This window comes from Euwallacea similis, chromosome 21, assembly GCF_039881205.1.
Source record: "Euwallacea similis isolate ESF13 chromosome 21, ESF131.1, whole genome shotgun sequence".
NCBI classification, from domain to species: Eukaryota; Metazoa; Arthropoda; class Insecta; order Coleoptera; family Curculionidae; genus Euwallacea; species Euwallacea similis.
In genome coordinates this window covers 363,309-385,358 of record NC_089629.1, presented here as the reverse complement: position 1 = coordinate 385,358, position 22,050 = coordinate 363,309, and the positions used below count along the sequence as shown (strand labels likewise).

Genomic DNA, 22,050 nt, shown 5'->3' with positions numbered 1-22,050 from the left:
CATATTTATTTAGACATCCTCAAAAATGTAATGCTACCTTTTGCCGAGTGAAATATGCCGTTAAAATAGACGTTAAAACAGGATAACGATCCAAAACACACGGCGCGTATTGTAGTCTTGGTTTGTAGAAGAAAAAATTGAAGTTTTGGTCTGGCCACCTCAGTCGCCAGACCTTAATCCCATTCAAAATTTATAGATGGTGATGAAAAAAGCAGTTATCAAGAAAAACTCCAGCAACAAAGCAGAATTATGGCAAGAAATAGAACTGGCATGGAAGGCTATCTATATTGGGTTGTGTTAGAAACTTGTAGATTCTATGTCCAATCGATATTGACAAGTTTTACGGTAGAAGTGTTACTCAACACGTTATCAGGGTAAAAAAAAACGTAAATACTATAATTTACGTTCTTTTTTACTAATATCATATATCACTGTTATTTCAATTCACAGTCTGAAAATATACAGTGCTTTCATTTCAAAACGAACCATCCTAAATAACTCTTCAATTATCTATTGTTTTAAAATTTACAAAAACACGTCAAATGAGATGTCGAGGGAGAAACTTTTTGAGCTTATGTCCAATCCCCTATCTTCATCCCCTTGAGCAGGGGACGACTCACCCCTAAAATCTTAAATGGAATGGGGCTCGAGTGATACCTCATTTTAAAGGGAATGCAAAGACCTTTTCATCTACGAAGTTTCAGCTCATTCCATTTAGCCATTTCAAAATGGCAGCCACATGAATTTTGCGATTTTTACAACGAAAAAATTATTTTATCAAATGTTCAAAATGCGACCTGTTATTTTCGAGACAATAATAAAGTCTATTTTTAAATTCTTTGCGAACATTAATGAAAGTTTGTCTGGTAATACTTCTGCATTCCGGTGTTATTCTGTATTTCAGTTCTTGAATACTTTCAATTAGAGTTTTATACACTTTAGATTTTAAGTAGCCCCAAAGGAAAAAGTCGAGGGGAGTAAGATCTGGAGATCTTGCGGGCCAATCTATTGCTCCTCGACGGATCAAAGTGTACACCATTTTAAATAATAATTTCAAATTATCTGATAAATGAATATTTTAACAGTAACGTTAAAATAGTACTAAGTAGTTCTAAAAACTAGTGTTTGTTGCTTTGATATCAAAAGAATGCAAAGCATTTGGCATTTCTTTAGGGTTATTGTCTCGAAAATAACGGGTTGCATTTTGAACATTTGATAAAATAATTTTTTCGTTGTAAAAATCGCAAAATTCATGTGGCTGTCATTTTGGAATGGCTGAACGAAATGAGCTGAAACTTCGTAGATGAAAAGGTCTTTGCATGCCCTTTAAAATGAGGTATCACTCGAGCCTCCATTCCATTTAAGATTTTAGGGGTGAGTCGTCCCCTGCTCAAGGGGATAAAGATAGGGGATTGGACATAAGCTCAAAAAGTTTCTCCCTCGACATCTCAATTGACGTGTTTTTGGAAATTTTAAAACAATGGATAATTCGAGAGTTGTTTAGGGTGGTTCGTTTTGAAATGAAAGCATTGTATATATTTTTTAGTTCTAAACTAATTACTCTCTATGTTCAAATGTAAGCTATTTTAGTTGAGTAAGTTCATCATTATTATAAAATTAAAATTTTCTTATAAAACAACGGTTTTTTTTCTGTTTAATAATAAAAAGACTGCACTGCTATTTCAAATCACACGACTGTATGTATGTATGTCAAAGCTTGCATTTAAACTCACTAATGGTAAATTAGATGCCTTTGATGGAAAACATCAAATTACTAAAACCCTCCAAACGAATCAACATTTTTTTGGAACAAAATTCAATTTCTGTTCAGGTCATAAATAAGCTGAAGGAAACAATCAGTTGAATGGGCAGACGCGGACAAATCTTAGACTGTAAAATGAAACAAATTACTTGGATCGTGAGTAAACTACTTATAGGGAGGATTTGTCATGTATCAACCAAGCCCTAAATGAAATCATTAATCTATGTGAGTTCATTGACTCTTTCGTGCAGGGCGTAGCGAACTCTCTCATATTTTTCAAACTAAGAACTTTACATTCCAGTATCGTTAAAGCTGAAAATCTGTTTGAGAAATGAAATCATTAGAAAATCGCATTGATGTGAAGCGAGTGGGCCAATCGCCAAAATAGGATCATTTTTTCCAGGAGATAATGGACCTTGATTCTTTCATTCGTCTTTTTTTTTTCATTCCACAAGAAAATGTTCCATTTTCTACTTATTTAATATTCGACCAAGGGTCGGTTTAAAGCAATTTACCACGTAGTAAATTCCGAAGGAGAAATGAATTTCACTACCTCACCTATACCTATCTAAACAAATTAAGAAAAAATTGGGCCTCTTGTCATTCTCCTAACATTCCCCCAATTCACTCCACGAAGCTGTAAGCGATTGAAGTCCAAGTTTATCGACTTACAATTAATCAACTGTTCAGAGCAGTGGAATGGCTAGTTACCCTTCCAAAAAGAGAAGGGATTAAACTTCAATGTGGATGGAAGATGGGAGTAATAAATCTAAGAGGACCCTGTATCAGAAACATTCCAAATAGTTGCGAAGTGTTTGTTGTGGACCCAATAATAGTTAATCGGCGGGAGACTTTCAACAACAATATCCAGCTAATGCTGTTTTTTGACTTAGAAAAAGGCCGAAGAACATTGTTCTAGCCGAAGCTAGACTCGGAAATAGGGAAAGAATTTAAATTGGATAACTCTATGGTCAAAAGAAGAAAGGTACTAACTACCAATACATTCAACTTCCCAAGATCCGTGTGATGGAATTTAAGAAATGGAGGGGGTCATAGTTCAGCACCCATACATATGCATCTTTAGTAAAATTCTGATGTTGAATTTATTGCCATAAAAGCATTGACAATTGCATTATTGTAATAACGTATTGAGTTCAAACACTGGTCTGGATTAGTCAGTGATGTCACATGAATCCGCATTTTCAGTTTGCGTTTAACCAAGGCCGGTCTTAGAAAGCCTAACGCTCTGGGCGACACATTTAATTACCGCCCCTCTGACCTCTCAGTACACCAGGAAAGACCTCCACCCTTCCTGGATTGTCGCCTTGGGCCGGCGTCCAACCTCCCCCCTTAAGGCCGGTACTGTGTTTAAAATTATTTTTCCACAGTCGATCGATGGAGTTTTAATACGACTTACCTCTATGCAAATTCACATTTCTATACTTACCAGGTCGGTATGTTTGGTCGTTATAGTTGAAAGGTAAATTCTATTGATTCTTCGTAGAAACATTTTCATGTGGCCATGTAATTCTAATCGTGTTTGGCAGAAACAGCAAAATACGTATTTTTTGATTACAACAGTCGTTTTATTTGCGGGAAACTCCATGTACCAAAAGTGCGATAGCCGGATATATTATAAGTGCTTAGAAAAATGATTTAAACAATGAGAGGAGGCACATATTATATTCCACATTAGTGTACCTTAAACAGATAGGACGGTGTGTAGTTAGCTTAAACATATATAGCTGTGACAATATTTTCTTTCATTATATTACATTGACATAATTACTACAATAGTTTCTAATTGAATGCTACATTAGAATAAATTAGTTTTCTTTAAAAAAGCCATTACCAACCCATCAAATATCTAGCTCATTTAATTACTTTGGATTTGGGGATGGTGACGAAAAATGCCCAAAACAGCCAAAAGCACAGCCAAATCTGGTCTTAACGGAGGGTCCAAGATCCGAGCGAATCAGAGCTAAACCGATGTGAACAATCAACATGTATATTAATAATGACACACATTAAAAGAAAAGCGAAATTTGATGAAGTTATACTGGGTGGTCCAATTGCTATGGGCCATCATTGTTATCTTCTAAACCGTAAACGTTACAAGTTCGGTTAAGATAGACAAAAGTTTCAAATTTGATGACAAGTTAAAATCTCGAGGCACTGTTGCCAAAATTTCTGTTCGTTTGGAAGTATTGGGAAAAAACGAAATTTTGCCGAAAATTTGTTTCGTTTTCTTATATTTTTAGGGTTGTCTTGTGGAAACTATACATTTTATTTTGCTTTAATCCTAAAACTCTAATGTAGAACAAAGTAAATTATGTATCTCTGTTGAAATAAGAAATTAAATTAATAATCCAAGTCTGTTGCATTGAATTCAGGTCCGCATTTAAAAAATTGAAGTTAGTGCCGATATTTCAGAAACTAAAAGTGTTATTTTTTAAAAATTTAACATTAGTGTGTAGAGATTTAAAAACTAATAAAATGTTGAATGAAAAACTTTTTCGAAAGCCTTTAGTTTTCGGTTTATTTACAAAAAACATTTCCGGAAAAAATTATTCCTAAACTTCCGAAACTGAACAAATTTTGGCAACAGTGCCTCGAGATCTTAATTTGTCATCAAATTTGACAACTTTTGTCTAATTTAACCGAACTTGTAACGTTTACAGTTTAGAAGATAGCAATAGTGGCACATAGCAATTGGACCACCTTATATTAGAGGCAAATCTGATGACCCGCCAGTCAAGAGTTCATTTGGCTGTGTATCATACAATTCCTAAAACTAAAGAGTGATCATAAAAAAATCTCGCATTAGGCGGCGAATCGTAAACGTAGAACGTTGGTTAAGCTATTCACCGTCAAACATCTGGGATTGCCAATAGATAACAGATGAATTTATCCGGGTCATGCGTCCAATATTTCAATGGCCACTTGAGGTTTTTTAATGATCACCTTATATTTACCTAATGTTGCATATAAAATTTCAAATTCAATAACTACAAATGTAGTAAATTTCGAAGCATATTATTTCTCTAATAGTGTTGTGCTACTGTAAAAGCATACTAAATTCCTTAAATATTGTGTGTTTTCTTAAGTGACTCTGACATGTTGCCCCTGTATATTATAAAGGATATTGCTAAACTTTTTGAGATTGCATTCGGATCATTACCCACCCACTAACTGAACAGAAAATTTATTGTGTGCGAAAAATAGTTTAAAATTTTTTAAATTACTGAAGGGAAAGTTGCAGGCGAAATCGATTTCAATTGAATGAGCATAAACAACTGAGCATTAACAATTACGAAGTGAAGTAGATGATTCAAAAAATTGGGCAAAAAATGAGTGAAAAATGGATAAATTTAATTCATTTATTTCGTATTTAACATTAAACCACGTTTCAAAACCAAATTTTTTGCTTCATTTCTTCAATTATCTGCATTGTTTGTGACTATTTGGTAAATAATGGAACGGTCGCAAAGCATTCGCTCGCAAATTTCCATTTTGTAACTGTTATTTCATATTCACTGTACCTACTTTTACGTAAACGCTAAAACTTCCAACTTAAAATGTTGATTTTATGTTTTCAAAATATTTCTATAACATTTTGTGTTTCAGATGCACTTATTTATATAACTTCACTACATAGGATTATTATATGACTGTTTAGTTCCGAAAATAAACCCGTAAAACAACGTCATACTAAATCAACGCTACGGTGCTTCTGTAGCCACAATGAAATTTGAATAAACGTAAATCCTTTTTAAACCTGTATTAAAAAATATATTAATAAGTTTTTTATCGCATGTTTCTAGATTTCTGTTCCGGTTTTCCTGATATACTGTACTGTGTCGAAATCACCTAAAAACAGACACCTCTAAATCCTACGTCCTGTTAAGCATCTGTAAAAAATTATGTATATAAAAATGAAGAACATTTTTATTTGTATACTTCTGTATAAGTTGGCGTTACTCTATTATATTTCAATGATTCAGGGTCCTTTGGTACCAATAAGGGTATCTACATAAGGCCAATATTTTTGTCGAATTCCATTTAGTTAGCTGTGGATACTCAGCTGCTATTGAGATGCGCTTTTGTTTAGTATCATTTATTCATCTCTCTGTCAGATCAAATCAAGCGAGTAAACTATTTCCTGTCACAGTTTTGGTCTGAATGCGTTTTGATAATGGCAACTGCAATCCATCTGCCGTTAGAAGTGAGATTCGTTTAATAATTCGTTTTGTTCAAACTGAACGCAACAATTCAGCTGAAATTGTTTGTCTGTCAAGGTGAAAAAACGTTATCCTCAGGACTAATTCTATTGCATGACAATACACGTCCCCATGCAACAGTACCGACTGAGAAACTGTTTAAGAATTTTGAATAGGGAGTATTTGACCGTCCACCATACCATCCTGACTTGGCTCCAAGTGACTTTCACTTGTTCGCTAGGATGAAAATGTGGTTGGGAAAACGGCGGTTCAACACAAACGAGGAATTGAAATTGTATATGCAAGTTTGGAGTTAGTGCAAATGCGGCAATTTAGTATGAAGAGGGTATAGAAGAATTTATTCCCCGTTACGAATAATATCTTAATGCCCTTGGTGGCTGTGTCGAAAAGTAGTTTGGATACATAAGTAACTTCTATGTATAATAAAACTTGTTTTGCTGACTCTTTCCAATTGTCTGATTATCTCAAAAAAAAATTAAATGTTACAATTTGAATATACAAAGTTGCCATACATTTAGTCTTATGGGGACGTGCATGTGTATTATGAATTTTTTAATTGATAGTGTTTTATGTAATACAAATCGTAGGCAGTCTTTGAATTCAGGCACATGCATTACATTAAATTTTGTTCTAATAATCATATACTGCTGTGTTCATTAACAAGGGCGGAAAATTTCAACCTACGTTTGAGTTGAACGTAATGATATATGATTGATTGTCTATTTTTCTTTACGCCCGAGCATACACCTTTAAAGGTAAGATGGTAAAATACAGATACGCCCATTTTAATTAACAGATCAAAATAATAATATAATAACCTATATATAATTACATATCAAATGCATGTAAGTCAACACCCTGTAGATGAGGAAAATCGACCCTAAAGATATTTTGATGCTTTCAAATACATAGGGTTAAGTGGGGATTGGTTGTGGATTCGGGGTTACCCTCTGGTTGTATTAAAGAGGGATGAGGGACACTTTTTGCAAAGCCGTAATCGAATACTGATAATAGGATAATAAATCTGTCAAATACAGGGGTTTTTAGTGTTATTTTACCTATAAATTTTTTGCACACACGTAACACATGTTATTTGGCTTAGGATAAGAAAAGCCACTCCAGGCAAAGTAAAAAAATCAAAATATTCATCTGCCTCATAAGGCAAGATATACATTCTGGTTAATAATAACGTGATTTACTGTCCAGGTAAAATTTTAGTACAATCTATTATAATAAAAATTTAAAATAATAATAATAATAAATGTTTAGAAGGTTGAACAGGTACCCCCATTAAAATAAATTTGCACAGGCTGCATTTAATGAGAGAAAATTTGAAAATTTGTTAGGGATTTCAGTTCAGTATCGGGTGTTAATATCATAATAGCACTAGGTTAATGACTGGATAAATTTATTTTGATAAAATTATCTTTTGATTTCTTCCTAGTCTATATTCATTCAGGGGAAAAATAAAACAGAGTAGTTGATTTTTTTGGAAAATTCAGATTTGCGTGATTAAAATTGTTTAAAAACTACAGTATGATTTCACAGTTTTACTTACCTTAAACTCCAACTTGTCAATGCAATAAAAACCTTTCAATATTAGTAATTTGAGGAAAATTGATCTTAATCAGTTCAAGGGTTAAAATTTTTCAACTTCCAAGCGTCGGGCTTCTCTAATACCTCTTACCGGTAATATAATACCCGAAAGATCCGATGCAGACCAATTTTCAACATCTAGAATTGCAACAAAGAAATATCCCGATTATTATACACAGAACGAAGAGCTGATGTTACTGTAATTTACGAATAAAATTATAAATATTAGAGGTGGAAAGCAAAGAAACTACTCTACTATAACGTCGTAAATTAATTTCAACGATTGTCTAGGATTACGTGGAAATTAATTTCAAACTTATGAACTCGCTCTGAGCTATTACAAACTGCGTGATCATTTTATACAGACATATTATAAGACTATATATATTAATAAATATACCTACCGATATAAAATTTATTAAGCAAGTGACGCTACAAAATTTCTTAACACATTAGCGAAATTGGCAACATTGTACGCTCGTGTGTTAAGGATGTCATCTTTCACTTGTTATGTAATATGCTATTTCCAAGATAGATGCTAGAATGGTTAAAATGAATAATTTGTTACCACAAACTAGATCAAAAACAATTTACTTATTTCGTACTTTACTATATTATGTTCTTTACTTCAAAACGAAAACAGCATTAGATGCTACAAAAGTTAATTATGCGTGTGTAAAAAAATTGGATTCACATTGAGAAGATCGGCAGATAGAGAATTTGTAACCTGCGTCAGAATTTTGTAGTAAATCTCTCTGGCAAGTATAAGACAATATGATTAACCTTGATATTTATCGCAACTTCAGGTGTTATTTCGTTTGATAAGGTTTTAGACATCTCGTTCTTTTGGTATAGTTGAAATTATTTGAAACATTTTCAAGATTTCACAGTGTTAGGAGTTAGTTAAAAATTGCTGTACTTCAAATGAAGAAACCTCAACAAGTATCAACATCAATAATATACGTATACACAGGGGCCATATGTCAGAAATTCACTTCACTCTTAGAGGAAAATAAGGTCTCAATGTACTAAAGGTATCTATCGTAACATATCTACTTTATCTATATAGTAACAAAAATCCTTGATAGTAATTTGGCCAAGTTACGTTATGCAGTTTCACCAGCACACAGGCAAATTTCATCTCTCCAAAACGCACGGATCGCATTGTCGCGACTAGCGGTCTAATACTTAGGAGGCCACAGTTAATAAAATTTATCCTTTGTCCTGGCATAATATTGAGATTCTTGTTGTAAAGTTTAACAATATCCTATAGAAAAACAAAACTTATCTCTCACGCACCAAGATAAATAATTTTCTTTCAAATTTCCCAAATTTTCCTGAAAAATACATAATTTCGAGAAATTTGATAGTTCCATCAATAAATATTGTGCAAACTTAACGAGGTTAAATACATTGTGCTGATTATAAAACATACTATTTTGCTCACAGAAATTAGGGAAATCAAAATCTTGCACCATCACTAAATTTTCCAACACACACCAGGAATTTGAATTAAATTGCTGCTTGGGGCGTGCCTCTGGCTCCTGCTCAACCCAACATACGGCTGAAGAAGTACGGATAAAATTTCCTTCCTTTGTTACCGTGGCCCAAGTTCCTGTGTCTGTTAATTTTCTTAGGTTCATCAGAAGGAAATGGATGGTCTGAGTATTCCTCGGAAATGGAGCCAGTCTGTGGGGTAGGAGTAACTGTCGGGCCGTGTTCCTCTAAAAGTGACTTAGGTAGAAAGTTTCTTTTTTCAATTTTAGGGTGTTCCGTGGAAGAATCTGTAGATTTAACTGTGGAGGGATGGACAGTCGAATGGTTGGCGTGTGGTACGTTGGTCGAACGTGGAACCAAGTGGTGATTGATCATGTAAATACGAGGATCCGCTGGGTTTATTGGTGGGGAAGCAGTTATGGATACTGTCCTCTTTGACACCTCAATGTGCTCGTCATCAGTGATATTTTTAGCAGGTTGGTCTCCTTTATTTGCTTTCTGAACTTCAGTAACATTAAATCCTTCGTCCCTCTTTTGCGATGTATTCTTATCAGCAATTGGTTCCATTTTGTTATTAATCACTATAGTAGCAGTAACATTCACAGCTTCATGTGGCTGATCTCCTTGATAGCCTTCATAGTCGTCTACGTCAATCTTATTAACTATAGTAAAGTTAAGGACTTTGGGTAATCCATACTGAACACCATTCTCTAGGTTGGTGTGCTCCTCGTTAAATGGTGGTAACTCCTTTCTGAAACTCCTGTTGAGTCTTGGGGAATTATCCTTAATGTCAGGCATCATTTCGAATTCCTTGGTCAAGTTTTCTTCCATTTCATCCACCGATTGTATGTGTTTGGTCGTAGCAGGGTTTTCGGTCGTGATCTGTGTTGTAATAGGGAGGATTTTAGAGGTCTTCTTATTAGTTTGAGTGGATTTCTTCGCAATTGGCTTTTTACCAACCACAAGAACAGGGGGTAAAGAATTTTCTGTTGATGAATGCGTGTTAGTTGAAGATGCGACTTTGGCGAATTGAGCTTGCTCAGTCTCGTTGAGTTCGATAAGGTCGAACATTGTGCCTGAATAAAAAAATAATACCAGTTATGTGTAATTTTACCAACTTACAATGATATTTTTACCATTCTCGATGATACTGAATAATTGGCCCTGATTAATTGCACTGGGATAGTCTCCAGCATTGCTGTCTTGTGTGGCAGTAGTGCTCGAATCCTCAGTAGTCATCACATTTGAATTTATTGGGAATGCTTGATCTGGGGTGCTGTGCATCTGTAGAGAATTTTCTGATGCTTTTGATGTAGTGGCTTGCTCTAATTTCGATAACCTTTCGGTGGCCGACTCATGTGCAGGCTATAAACAAGGTTTACAAACGTATGTTACTGCAAAAAATGTTAACTATTCATTTTTATATACAGTGTGGGAAGAGATAAAGGTTGTTAATTTAGGAAAACCTTGGGAAAATCTACTGGTGGACATATAAATTCTCTAATTCTAGGGAGAATTGCACAACTTGGCAAGCCCGCACTAGGAGTGCTCTAAACTCACCGATCCATACGAAATATCAACCCTCTGGAGTAATAAAAAATTAATATATACAACAATGTGACAAAACAGGCAAACAATAGAATTCTTACATTTACTGTAAATTATCAAAATGCCCGCCTGATTAAATGGACAGTATTAAGGGCCTTTTGTTGGAAAAAATCAATGATGGATTTTTTTTAGCTGGAAATCGTGTTGAAACGTAGTAGAACGTGGCGACTCCTATGGGTCATAAGTCTGTTGGATATTAAGCTTTCTTTCCAGATCGGAAACAAGAATTCCAGGTCATAATTTAGAATATGCGACAGTAGCGATTTCTCAACGATAATAGTGAGGAAAAAAGAGCGCTTTCAGCCCTGCATACAGGTCCATAAACTAAATTTTTTCCCATTTAGATCTTTTCACTCGCCTCAATCGGTCTCGACATATTGGAGGCATTTGTTCGCTGGACAGCCCTGGACGGAAAGAGAACTGAGCGAAAATAACATGTTAATACTTATGATTAGCGACTATAAATTTTTACAAGGCAACTATAAGTAAAACAGTAGTGAACATGATTGTGGCATTGCAGCCAACTTCTTCGTTACCTCACTAGGTAAATAATGATCCATATACCTGTCATTATTAGCCGGTTATTTAACTGATTACGATTTGAACGCATGGTGTGCTACTAGCATAAATCTATTTTTTCTGTTCAAACTTATGATGAATATTCTATTGGGTTTTTACGACATACCAACATAATTCCAAAAATGGGGCAAAACTAATCACTAAAATGTATTTAATAAGACAATATTGCATTAGTATACAAGTTCTATAATACCGCACATTGGCGCGCCAAAAATTCATGCTTGTAAAAGGAGGAGCAAAGCCCCGAGTCGGTAATGCCTCTGGGCGCCAATGGTATTATGAAACATGTATTTTATACAGTGGGTTTTGCTAAACATGTAACATAGGATTTCACGTGTGAAAATTTTAATCTCACGTTAAGCTCTGTTCCATTAGAGTTAAAGTTATGAAACTTGCAAAATGTTATTATAATTTAGAACTAGTAAATTTACGCTAATGTATTAATTGACTCAAAAAATATCTAAATAGTCCTAAAAAATGTTTTTTTTTTAAATTTGCATATTTTTATGCTTCTCGCTACTAAAAGTTTAGAGCTTTTACTCATCATTTTAAAATGGCATCAATTTTCAATAGGCAAGGGGCGTGAAAAGGTACCAGCTTGAAGGTCATCGCGTTTTTTAGGACTTTTAGCAAATTTTTTGACTCAATTGATTGACGAACTACTTGATAACTAATGTAAAGTAGTTAGTAGTGCTTAATTAACATACTGTACAATTCTATAGCTTTTACTCTAGTAGGACAAAGATTAAAATGGGATTAAAATTTTAACACGCGAAATCCTATGTTGAACAATTATAATAAATTATTTGGTCATAACCGTTTCGAATTAGACAAATACGTATGTAAGGCAACCCTCACCCACCCCCTTCCCTGATAATATCATTTAACATATTTTATATTATTATGTTATTTGATTAATTAAAATACCTGGTAATATCCGCTCTCTGCAAAATGGAATTTAATATTTGCACCACAGAGGAAAATATGGATGGAATTGGATACAAGAAACATGTGAGCCCCGAAATTAGCTTTTGAGCAAGGCTCAAACATATATATTACACATTGGCCCTATCTTTATCTGGGCCCTTTACGCGTTATCGCCAATGTCACCCTAGCTATTTGGCGTAGACGTCTCGTTTAATTCTGGATCCCCGACACTAGATTTATGAAGGAAAATCCCCTTCGGAAACTTTCGAATCCAGGTTTAGCACAGAAATTATGGGATTGCACTAGTCCTTGGATAAATTCACTAAAAGTGAGAAGTAATTTCGCTCCTTTGGTGAAGCTTTAGCAAGTTTTATCTGTTATTTTTTCCGACTGCTGTGGGTTCTAAATTTTTCCACGCGAGTTTCTGAGATTGCTTTTCTAAAGTCAAAAACATGGGGACCATATTACTTTACCTTTATTTTGTATTGCTCCCCCGCAAGTGTGAATGTAGTACCCTCTTTATCAGATTCGACACTGTTAAAGCCTGTAACAGAGATACTCTCAGCAGTAGTGTCTCTTCCAGTGTTCGACATGTCAGAAAGTTCAGTAGCTGCGGGGGTGGTCCAATGCGGATGTCCTGCGAAGGTCTGCTCAGTAGTTAAGACCGTTTTCTCCTTATGTGTGTCCTGCCACGACACATCGTTTGTCCAAACCTGATAATCGTCTTATATTCGTGAATCGAACGAAAAATCACCACGGAAATAAAACTTACCCTTTTGACAGAACTTTTTGTCGATAGAGGGATTAACGAATCCTCCGTTTCTCGTCTATGACGTGTCGGCATACCGTATTCTCCAATAATTGTGTTCGAGGTCCAACTTTTAGTCGTTTTGCCATCTCCGATCGAGTTATCATCCCATGTGGAAGTCTCGGCGTAATCCAACGTGGAAGTTTTCGTTGACTTGTCGTCGTCTATATCCTCGCTCAAGATGACACATGTAAGCTGTTTCAGCATCTCTTCGTGATTCTGAAAATAAGGAGATTCTTTGAGGTAGCTTAGTGGCATGATTTATTCGTATATTGCTAGAGCATAAAATGCGCATTTTGGGGTAAAAAAAAGAAATTGGGATATTTCTAATTTTCAAATGGATGAAGTGTTTGAATTATTTGAGACAGCAACCACTCTTAGTTGAATATGTTTTTCCACCTTAACAGTCATATTTTCAGAGTGTCCAAACCATTTTAATTTTTTTTTTAATTTTCAGTTCTGTAAAGTTTGAAAGTCGCATTTCTGTATGTTTTAATTTTTAGGTATTTTAATGGCTGGAAGTAGGTTTTTCAACTTCAGATTAAAATGTTTCTTCAAGTCTGAATATTTTTAATTGTCGTCTGATATTGAGATATTTTTTCTAGGCATTTGTCAATTGTCAAAATACAAAACAACTGAATTAGAACGTTTCAGTGTGACATGTGCCAGTATCAGTTATGCATCGGTAATGTCAGACCGTAGGAAAACCATGCATGCGCACAAAAATTTCATCACATGTTCTAATGCTCAATTGTAAAAACACAATTTTTTCACAGATCAACTATTATGGAGTGATGACGATTTTCAAATGATTTTCTGAAGGCGTGTTTCTGCATCCTCAGGATTGCACTTGAATGGTTTTATCATGAGGGTCAGGTCCGTACTAGCAGAAAAAGATAAAGGCACGAAATTTTAGCACCATTCATACACACTCCCATCGAATAAACTCATCAACTAAATAAATACAGTTTCCTTACAGGAATTCAATTCAAACAAATTCAATTTCAGACAAACTAATATTGGATTATGATATGCCTTCAACGTTATTAGAAACATCAATATTTGCCTTGCTGATGTTGTATATATTAAGTGAAATATTAAGAGCGGTTTTCTCGGTAATGCTAATTGCAACTACTTACATTAAAAGAACATTACAGAACTTAAAGTACGTTTCAGTTTTTTTATTTAAAGCGGCTTTTAAATAGTCATTTCACTAAAACGAGGAATAAATAATAGAGTTAACAGTAAAACCTAACGCTAAAGCCTCACAATTGCATAAAGTCAAAGAGGGCACGTTTTTCTTGGAGGTAGGTCAAGGCTATGAAACTGTAAGGAGTTCTTTTATAACAGGAGATTTGCTGGCACAATTGAATTTTTACCTGACACCTGAAAGGGAATAAGCTGACTGCTTTAGAAGCCGAACTACTGTGATTTTTAATTAGTTGTAACTAAGTTACAGCTAATAAAAACCAAAGAAGGCGAAACTCTTATAATCAGTGTCAGGCTCCGCAAGGACCATGAACCGGAAATTTTCTAAAAATGCATATATTTTTTACTTAATTATCCGCTATAATTTCCATTTTGCCTGGGCTGCGAGATGCCCAGGAGACCCATTCGAAAGAGAAATGTTTGATCTTTCTTGTGTTGTCCACGAGAGCCGGTCCGATGAGAGGGACCGGAGCAATGGCGTAGAATATTCGAAGTATGCAAGTTGAGTTGAGACGTATTTTGGAGGATCGGAGACCTCGGGGGCCTACAGAAGTTCATTGTTCAGTGTTGAAATCGGTCGAATGGGGAAATCGTGAGAAGCTCCCAATTCTTGCGAAATTTTTGCGCTTGGATGGCTCGCTTGTAATCGCAATAGCCCCGTTATTTGAAATTCTTAGACTCTTTTGCATGGCTGCACCGGAAAGGACACATCTGGGGCTATCTTCCAGGACTAAAAGCGATCTCGCAGCTAGCATAAAGTGTATAATCAAAACCCGGAAGTCCTCCTTTATAAAACCTCCAAAACGTTCTACTCTATCCGCTGCGTGCGGTAGTTATTAAATATTTTAAATTACAATTTAAAACAGATATTGTCCACTAGTCTCTAGTGTTTCATGTCCAGCAAAATGGATACTCAGGGGTTACAGTTGTTCTCTCTTGAAATCCGATGCCACCGTATCGAATTTGTGAAGCAAATCATGTAGTCAAAATTCGGGAGTGCGCTTATTGAATTATTTGGATAAAATTACTGGACCATGAATTTGACACCAATTGCCAGCTGATAATTCCACTTCATTTTTCATGTCATTGTGTTCAGTGTTCACGTGTTCGAAACAACCGAATATTAAGTTTGTGGTATAATAGATTCCTGAACAGAATGTTATTATTCAGAATTTCATTTGGACGAGGCGCGCATGAGCGATTAAAGTATCGACCGAATTTTTGGGTCCGATTATTTATCGGCCGATTTTTTATCGGTTGGTTCAATATGCCCGCGGAATAGTCCGATTTTATTATCGGCGAGGAAATAAACCAAATGGATTTTATAGGAATCGCGTGTGTTATTGCTTTACTCCTTCAATTACGCAACAGAAAAAACAAAAAAAACCTACTTTTTACGAAGAAAAGGAGTGCCAAGTTCATTATGGAGGGCCACGAGTTTTTGAAAATAATGGACATTGAAATCTGACTATGCCGAGGATTTTGCTAAAAAATGGTGATGTACATAGGTGCAGCATAAGGGCACGTTACGAAACGATAAACATTAAACCAAGCAATACGAAGGGTTTATGTCAGTGTTCTGTTTATTCTATTTCACGATAGGTGTCGATAAATCGAGTAAAATCGGGCTCTTGTACGTGACTCCGTTAAAAACTATATATATAGAGATTTTCTAATCGGCCTATTTTTCAGTTGTTCATGCGCGCGATTAAGATTATAAATGTATTGCCGTTGGTGCCCGACTCTTAAATCGGCCGAACAGAAAATCGTTCATGCGCGCTTAGTTTTAAGTTGTACTGTTGGCCGATAGTCGGCAGATTGTTTAGTAGGCATGTAATCGTGCTAACCATCAAATTTTTTTAGGCCAATTTAAAATCAAATAATGTGCAGACAAACTTATGTCTTCGTGTAAATTAAGTCAGTGACTAGAGTGTTAGCCGATAAATGATCCTAAAGGCTTCGACAGCCCTTAGGATCCCCGCAGACTAGCCGACTTTATGTCGGCGGACGATTTGGTCATAATCGGGGTGCATATTCATGTGCATGCATTTATCGGCCGATTGAAAATCGGTGAATGGGCGCACTCATGTATGTCTTTATGTATATTAAGCAACTGTCGGCCGACAAAAAGTGCCTTTTTCGGCCTTCCCTGAGACCATTTAAATCGTGGAAATATGTGAGGGAAATTTCAGTCCTGTACATTTACAAATGCATTTTCCTGGAGATTAAAATCGCACCGAAAGTTCACACTGATTTTTTCAATTTATCGATAGCATAGCCCATGCGGCATGGCCAGCAAACAGAAATATCGTCGCTCGCATGAATGACTTCAAAAAGCTCTTTGTTTGCCATTTTATTTGGCAAGATAAGGGATTGCAAAGCGTATTTTATATCATCGTGGGTAATACAGAGCACGAAGCATTTTTGGTGAGATGTAGGAATACATTGAGTAATCTTGTTAAGCGCAGGTGGAAATATTGTACTTGAGAGGCTTAGAATGGTCACTGGCTGCTCAAACACAATAAATTTCAGCACATTAGACTCATCTGCAAGAAAACAATATTGCTGACAATGCTGCTGACATTATTAATGATTAAGCTTATACTTCGTATCACAACACGTCTACTCGTCGTCGTTCATCAAAACAACACATCTCCCAAAGTAAAATAGCTGAAATATGTATGCAAAGTAGGCATGGCGTCCTTATAAAGGGATTCACAAGTTTTGCTTTGAGGAAGTGTAGACATTGCACTATATGAAACGCCGTAGCTTACTCTACCTTAAGATATTTTATGACGCATGCGATTTTATTTTTGTGACCCAGATTTCCAGCAGAGATGCATCGCAGGATTTATTAGATAGCCATGCTTTGTTGAGCATGAGTTTTGTGCCAGGATGAAACAAGTTTTGGTTTGATGAGGCCTTTGGTGGTTATTTTACCGACTGTTCGAGTTTCACTGATACACGGGGACAGCAGCTTAGGGGAAATAAGATATATACGATATTGATTTTTGTTCTTAAGGCGGAGCTACTCCAAACTGGGCTAGGCCGGCGGCACAAACCCCCGGCCTAGCCCATGAGCAGCTTAGGCATCTCATTTTTGCCGCGAAAATATTAGCGCCATCTCAACCTGATAGGCCGACGGGCTAAGCTGCCTGCATGCAGTCGCTAGCGGCATAAAGTCGGTAACTTTAGAGGAAATGCTTCGGCTTTCGAGTATTTCGCCAGTTACTTCTACGTTGTAGAAAAGAACGAGTGTTTTTTTATTAGTGGAGAAATAACCACAAAAAAGATAATGATAATTCCTAGAACGATAGTATTAAAAAAATATATCATTAACTTGTGCTATAGGTATTTTTTTGTCTGAATTGAGATCCTAAATTGCATTTTTCCGTCTTCCCATTCGCTGTGCACCGAGATCGAAATGGCTCTAAATTAGGGTGCAATAACGTCTTAATGGAAGTTGTGGTGAGATGTCCCTGCGACGTCAATCTAACGTCGGACGCTTGCTCTAGACGTATGGTTCAAATTAGTCGAGGCGAACGTCACGTCGACGTCTCAATGTGAGAAAACTGTATATACATAATGTAATTGTCTTACGCGATTATCAGAGACATCGCGGGTGGTTTACGTTACGTTGTTTTTAACTATATGTTTTACTTCACCCTGGAAAACGTTTTAAAATCCAGCAAATCTCAGTAATTTTAACAAGTCTTTTAAGACTCGCCCCTGGAGTAAATATTAGGTGACCGCAGAGCGGACGTAAGTACAAAGTTTGCAACTTCCACAACAAAATTACTTGGTTGGAAAAACCAGAATTTGTCAACTCACGTTTTCAACGAGCCTGGGGCAGAATAAACTTTGTAGATAGAACAAGGTTGAAATATTTACTTTGCGGCGAGAAGTTTAGAGAAACAGGACATGTAACAATTCCCCTACAAGTTAAGCGCGACTGAAAATAAACCTAAACGATTGGAAGTTGTTATTAGCAGTGTAACAGTCAGAAGTATTTTTTTTTCATTCTTGTATAAAACTTACCGCATTTCCCTTGCAAGCGATTCTCTTTGTGCCGTCCAAGCCGCAGTCTGAGGTCAGCTCGAGGGCGGCTTGTTCAGGCACATACAATACTGTCAAAGAGGGCAGTTCGGTCAGCAAACATCCCTGGGGGCCCAGTGCCCAAGACGGAACTTTATGGAAAGTAAATAATACATGCTCAGATGTGGGAAGAACACTGCTTTCTTGAAATACATACAAGACTAAAAATGTGAGAAAACTTTATAAATCATCGCGGGCGACATTGAAGGAAATAGCTAAAACGACACTCGAGTTTTATTATAAAATATACCATCAAGTTTGTAAACTTCCGATGATTTGTCCCTATATCTAAAAGTCTGAAATTCCAAGTAAAACGAAGAAAAGTGATGGAGCCTCGATGGAGCAATATGTGTAAGCTGCTCGGTATGATAAAAATGGCGCTTGCCCTGATTGATGATTATCCGGAAATAGAGGTAAAATTTCCTAAAAAGGGATGTTAAGTAAAAGCTTAAGATTTTCTTTTAGTACATGTTGCCCGTGGGTCAACAAAGTTTATCATGGCAAATATTAAAACATGATAAATTTAAAAGTTTCCGGATACGCGCAAATGCCGCAAATTTCGTTCTTTTGAAAGGTCTCTTTAGGCAGTTATTTTACATAACATATATGGTACAAGAAAATTGAGAAGAATACACAAGTTTTTTTATTGTTTATTTCCTATTAAACTAAATTTGTGTTTCATTTTTACATTTTTTTTTTATTTATAGCTCTTTTCCTCAAAAACTAATGTTTAGTTTAGAGCCGCTTTGTATTTTAATATTATTACGTTATCACGTTTTTCTATGGCATGCTCAAGAAATTTCCAATATTTAAGTGCTACCTTCTCGTACGGATAATAATTGTTAATGAGAAATTTCATATATGATATTAGTTCTTTATACACTACATAATTTTTTGGGTAGTTAAGAAAATAATTCCATTTTCAAAGAGAGCTCAGCGCCTAGAAAGCGCAAAAAAGGGTAAAAGTTTTATATAAGTTTTCAAAGCAAGTTTTAGAAGCTGTCTTCTCATACCTGGAAAATCAACTTAAGTTTCAAAGGGCTTTGTATGAAAAAAAAACTTGCATTTCTCAGTAATGAGGCGGAAAACGGCTTAATGAATATAAAATTCTCGATTTTTAACAACAATGATTTACTTCTTTGAATCCATTGCATGCAAAGAGGTGTATAAAATAAGCACGTAAAATTATTTGTTTTTGAAAAAATTTCTCACTATTGAATATGCCAGATTTTTTTCCTTTGGCGTAATACATCATATTAAATTTGAGCTATCTTCTTGAATGAGACATCCAAAACATGGTCGTAAAAAGTGCAAGTGACATGTCATTAATCTTAATTTCGCTTTAAATAAACGGGGGCACTTACTTGGCAATTCGCAAATGAAAGCGGCCACTTCGGGTCCACCACACGGCAGAGCTCGCCACAAAAAGTCGGCTGCGGGGTCCATTACGGCACACAACGACTGACTGTCTCCAATTGGCAACGACTCTTGCCAGTGACCTTCTCCAGACAATGCACGAATATCCCTAAAAGCGATGGGAAATTCTAGAAATTCATATACAAGCCATTCATTTCAAAAGGAACTACGTCCTCGATGGATTTTCTTAAAATGTGGGTTAATATAAAAACACGTTTATATTGTAGGGAAGTTTTAGATCATCCATATATGGATTTAACTTTATTTATCAGGTCTACGTGAATTATAGGTGTTCCGGAAACATTACTGCGCTATTCATCTCTAACGGCACCTAAAGATTTATTAGGTTTATAGTCAGATGCAAGGAAAACCAAAATTGGTCAAAACTTTAAAGAACCTCCAAAAGTTCCTATATTTTCACATACACGGAGAAATGGCACAAACATAAATGACGCGATGCTTTCTATTCAGTTTCTTACATTTTCCAACGAAATAGGAATTATTTAACTATCAGAACCGGCTTTGAAGGCGAGCTTTTGGGATTCTAACAGTGCCCCATGAGAATTGTATATAGCAAACTTGGTCAGGATCTATGAATTTTTGATAATCTTCAATTTCGCTGATTTCCAACTGCGACACAAGGCTTGCTATTTCCTTATACTGGAATGCGCTCCTTAAATTTAGTTCACGTATTACAATAGCGCTCTTCAGTGTAGGAGTTGCTGTACTTTGCAGTTTTCCACGTGGACAATCAGGCAGCTTTGGACAAGTTGGGAATAATGGGGTACTAATGAAATCTCGAAAGCTCCCATTCAAATCCATTTTCGGATAATTAATAATTCCTATTTCGTTGGAATACGTAACGAATTGGATAGAAGGCATCACGTGTTTTGAGTCGATGTGCTATTTTTCCATGAATATGGAACTATGGTGGCTATTTTTAAATTTTGGAGCCACGTTAGTTTGACCTGCATCTAGCCATAATCCTGATAAATCTTTGGATGTCATTAGATATGAAAAATGAAATTTTATTTACGGAACGCCTGCAATATTTCAGTTCATTATACGATGAAGAAAATTAGTGTTTCCCAGCTAGTTCAGTTCCGAGTGAGTTCTACCGAAAATACATCGTTCGCTTAAGGAGACGAGAAATTCACCTCTCCCGTAGCGCACAGAAAAATGCCACTTTCCGGGCTTCCAATAAAATTCAGAATCTAATAATCAAAAGGATCCTCCAATACACGTCCGAAATGCATTTTCCGGACTCGCAATGAAATATATTTTACACGTACGTTTCGATTCGGTGTCTCTGGCAATGCTATTTCTACACCGACAAACCATTCACAAAAATGTCTAACGAGACAGATATAAATTTCTTCAATGTCGAGTCGTTATCTCTGATTTAAAAGTGAATCAACTGATATCAATGTTCTTTACGTTGTGTAATCAAAATTTTTAACACACATGCGCTGAAAGGAAAAATATTATACCTAACACGTGAGAATTTAGTGGCAATTTATACTCGATTTAATTCTCTATTTATCTGTAATAATCAGTTGAAACTATTGGAATGACTGCACAGCAGATTTGCTTGCAAATTTTCATTTTGTAATTTTATTAATTATTCCACATTCACTGTACCTACGTACGTAAACACTAAAAATTTCAAACTTAAACTGTTTCTCGCAGAAAATAAATCTTCTATTTAATTAACACCTCCGAAAGTGTATTTACCGCACTCAATGGCTGACCGAACTCCGCTTCGAGTCGTTCGGTCAATTGCAATCAGCGTATAGTGAAGTATCACTTTCCGCACTTCCTAGGTAAAGAACCAGGAGCAAGCACGTATATTAATGAGCGTTGATAACCCCCACTAGACTCTAGTCATTAATACACGTGTATGGTGTATTGTTAAATATTTCTAAGTTAGGTTATCTGAGGGTGAATCCATATTATATTACATCATATTTTCAGCATTCCCCTCGATATCTCAATTAGCGTGTTTGACCTAGATAAATGATCTCGAAAAATCTGGATGTAGTAAATAATTGGCATTATTCCACTAAAATTAGTCGTATTTTGTGGTTACAACTATTTCATTTTGTCGCAGTGATGCCTCATATATACACCTGTATTTTAATATTATTCTTTCTAAATAAGTAAATAATTAGTTATGAGATAAAAATTGGAAAAAATGTGATATATAACGTGACAATCCGTGATTTGACATATTTGGCATAAGACAAAAGACATAAGACGTGGTGATGTCACTTCGTTTTAATATCGCCGCCATGGATTAGTGTCTCATATTG

The 22,050-nt window shown here is 35.7% G+C and overlaps 1 protein-coding gene across 1 annotated transcript in view; it reads right to left on the bottom strand.

The window, feature by feature from the left end:
• Positions 1-3,426: 3,426 nt before the first annotated feature.
• The window catches only part of LOC136415819 (uncharacterized), a 71,476-nt gene continuing 52,852 nt past the window's right edge, over positions 3,427-22,050 (bottom strand). The window contains exons 4-9 of the mRNA XM_066400654.1: positions 19,687-19,847; positions 18,266-18,414; positions 12,983-13,237; positions 12,684-12,923; positions 10,233-10,461; positions 3,427-10,172 (exon numbers count right to left, since the gene is read on the bottom strand). Of these exons, the coding sequence (XP_066256751.1) occupies positions 9,148-10,172; positions 10,233-10,461; positions 12,684-12,923; positions 12,983-13,237; positions 18,266-18,414; positions 19,687-19,847 (2,059 nt within the window). The 3' untranslated portion in view covers positions 3,427-9,147. The remainder of the gene's footprint in view (positions 10,173-10,232; positions 10,462-12,683; positions 12,924-12,982; positions 13,238-18,265; positions 18,415-19,686; positions 19,848-22,050) is intronic.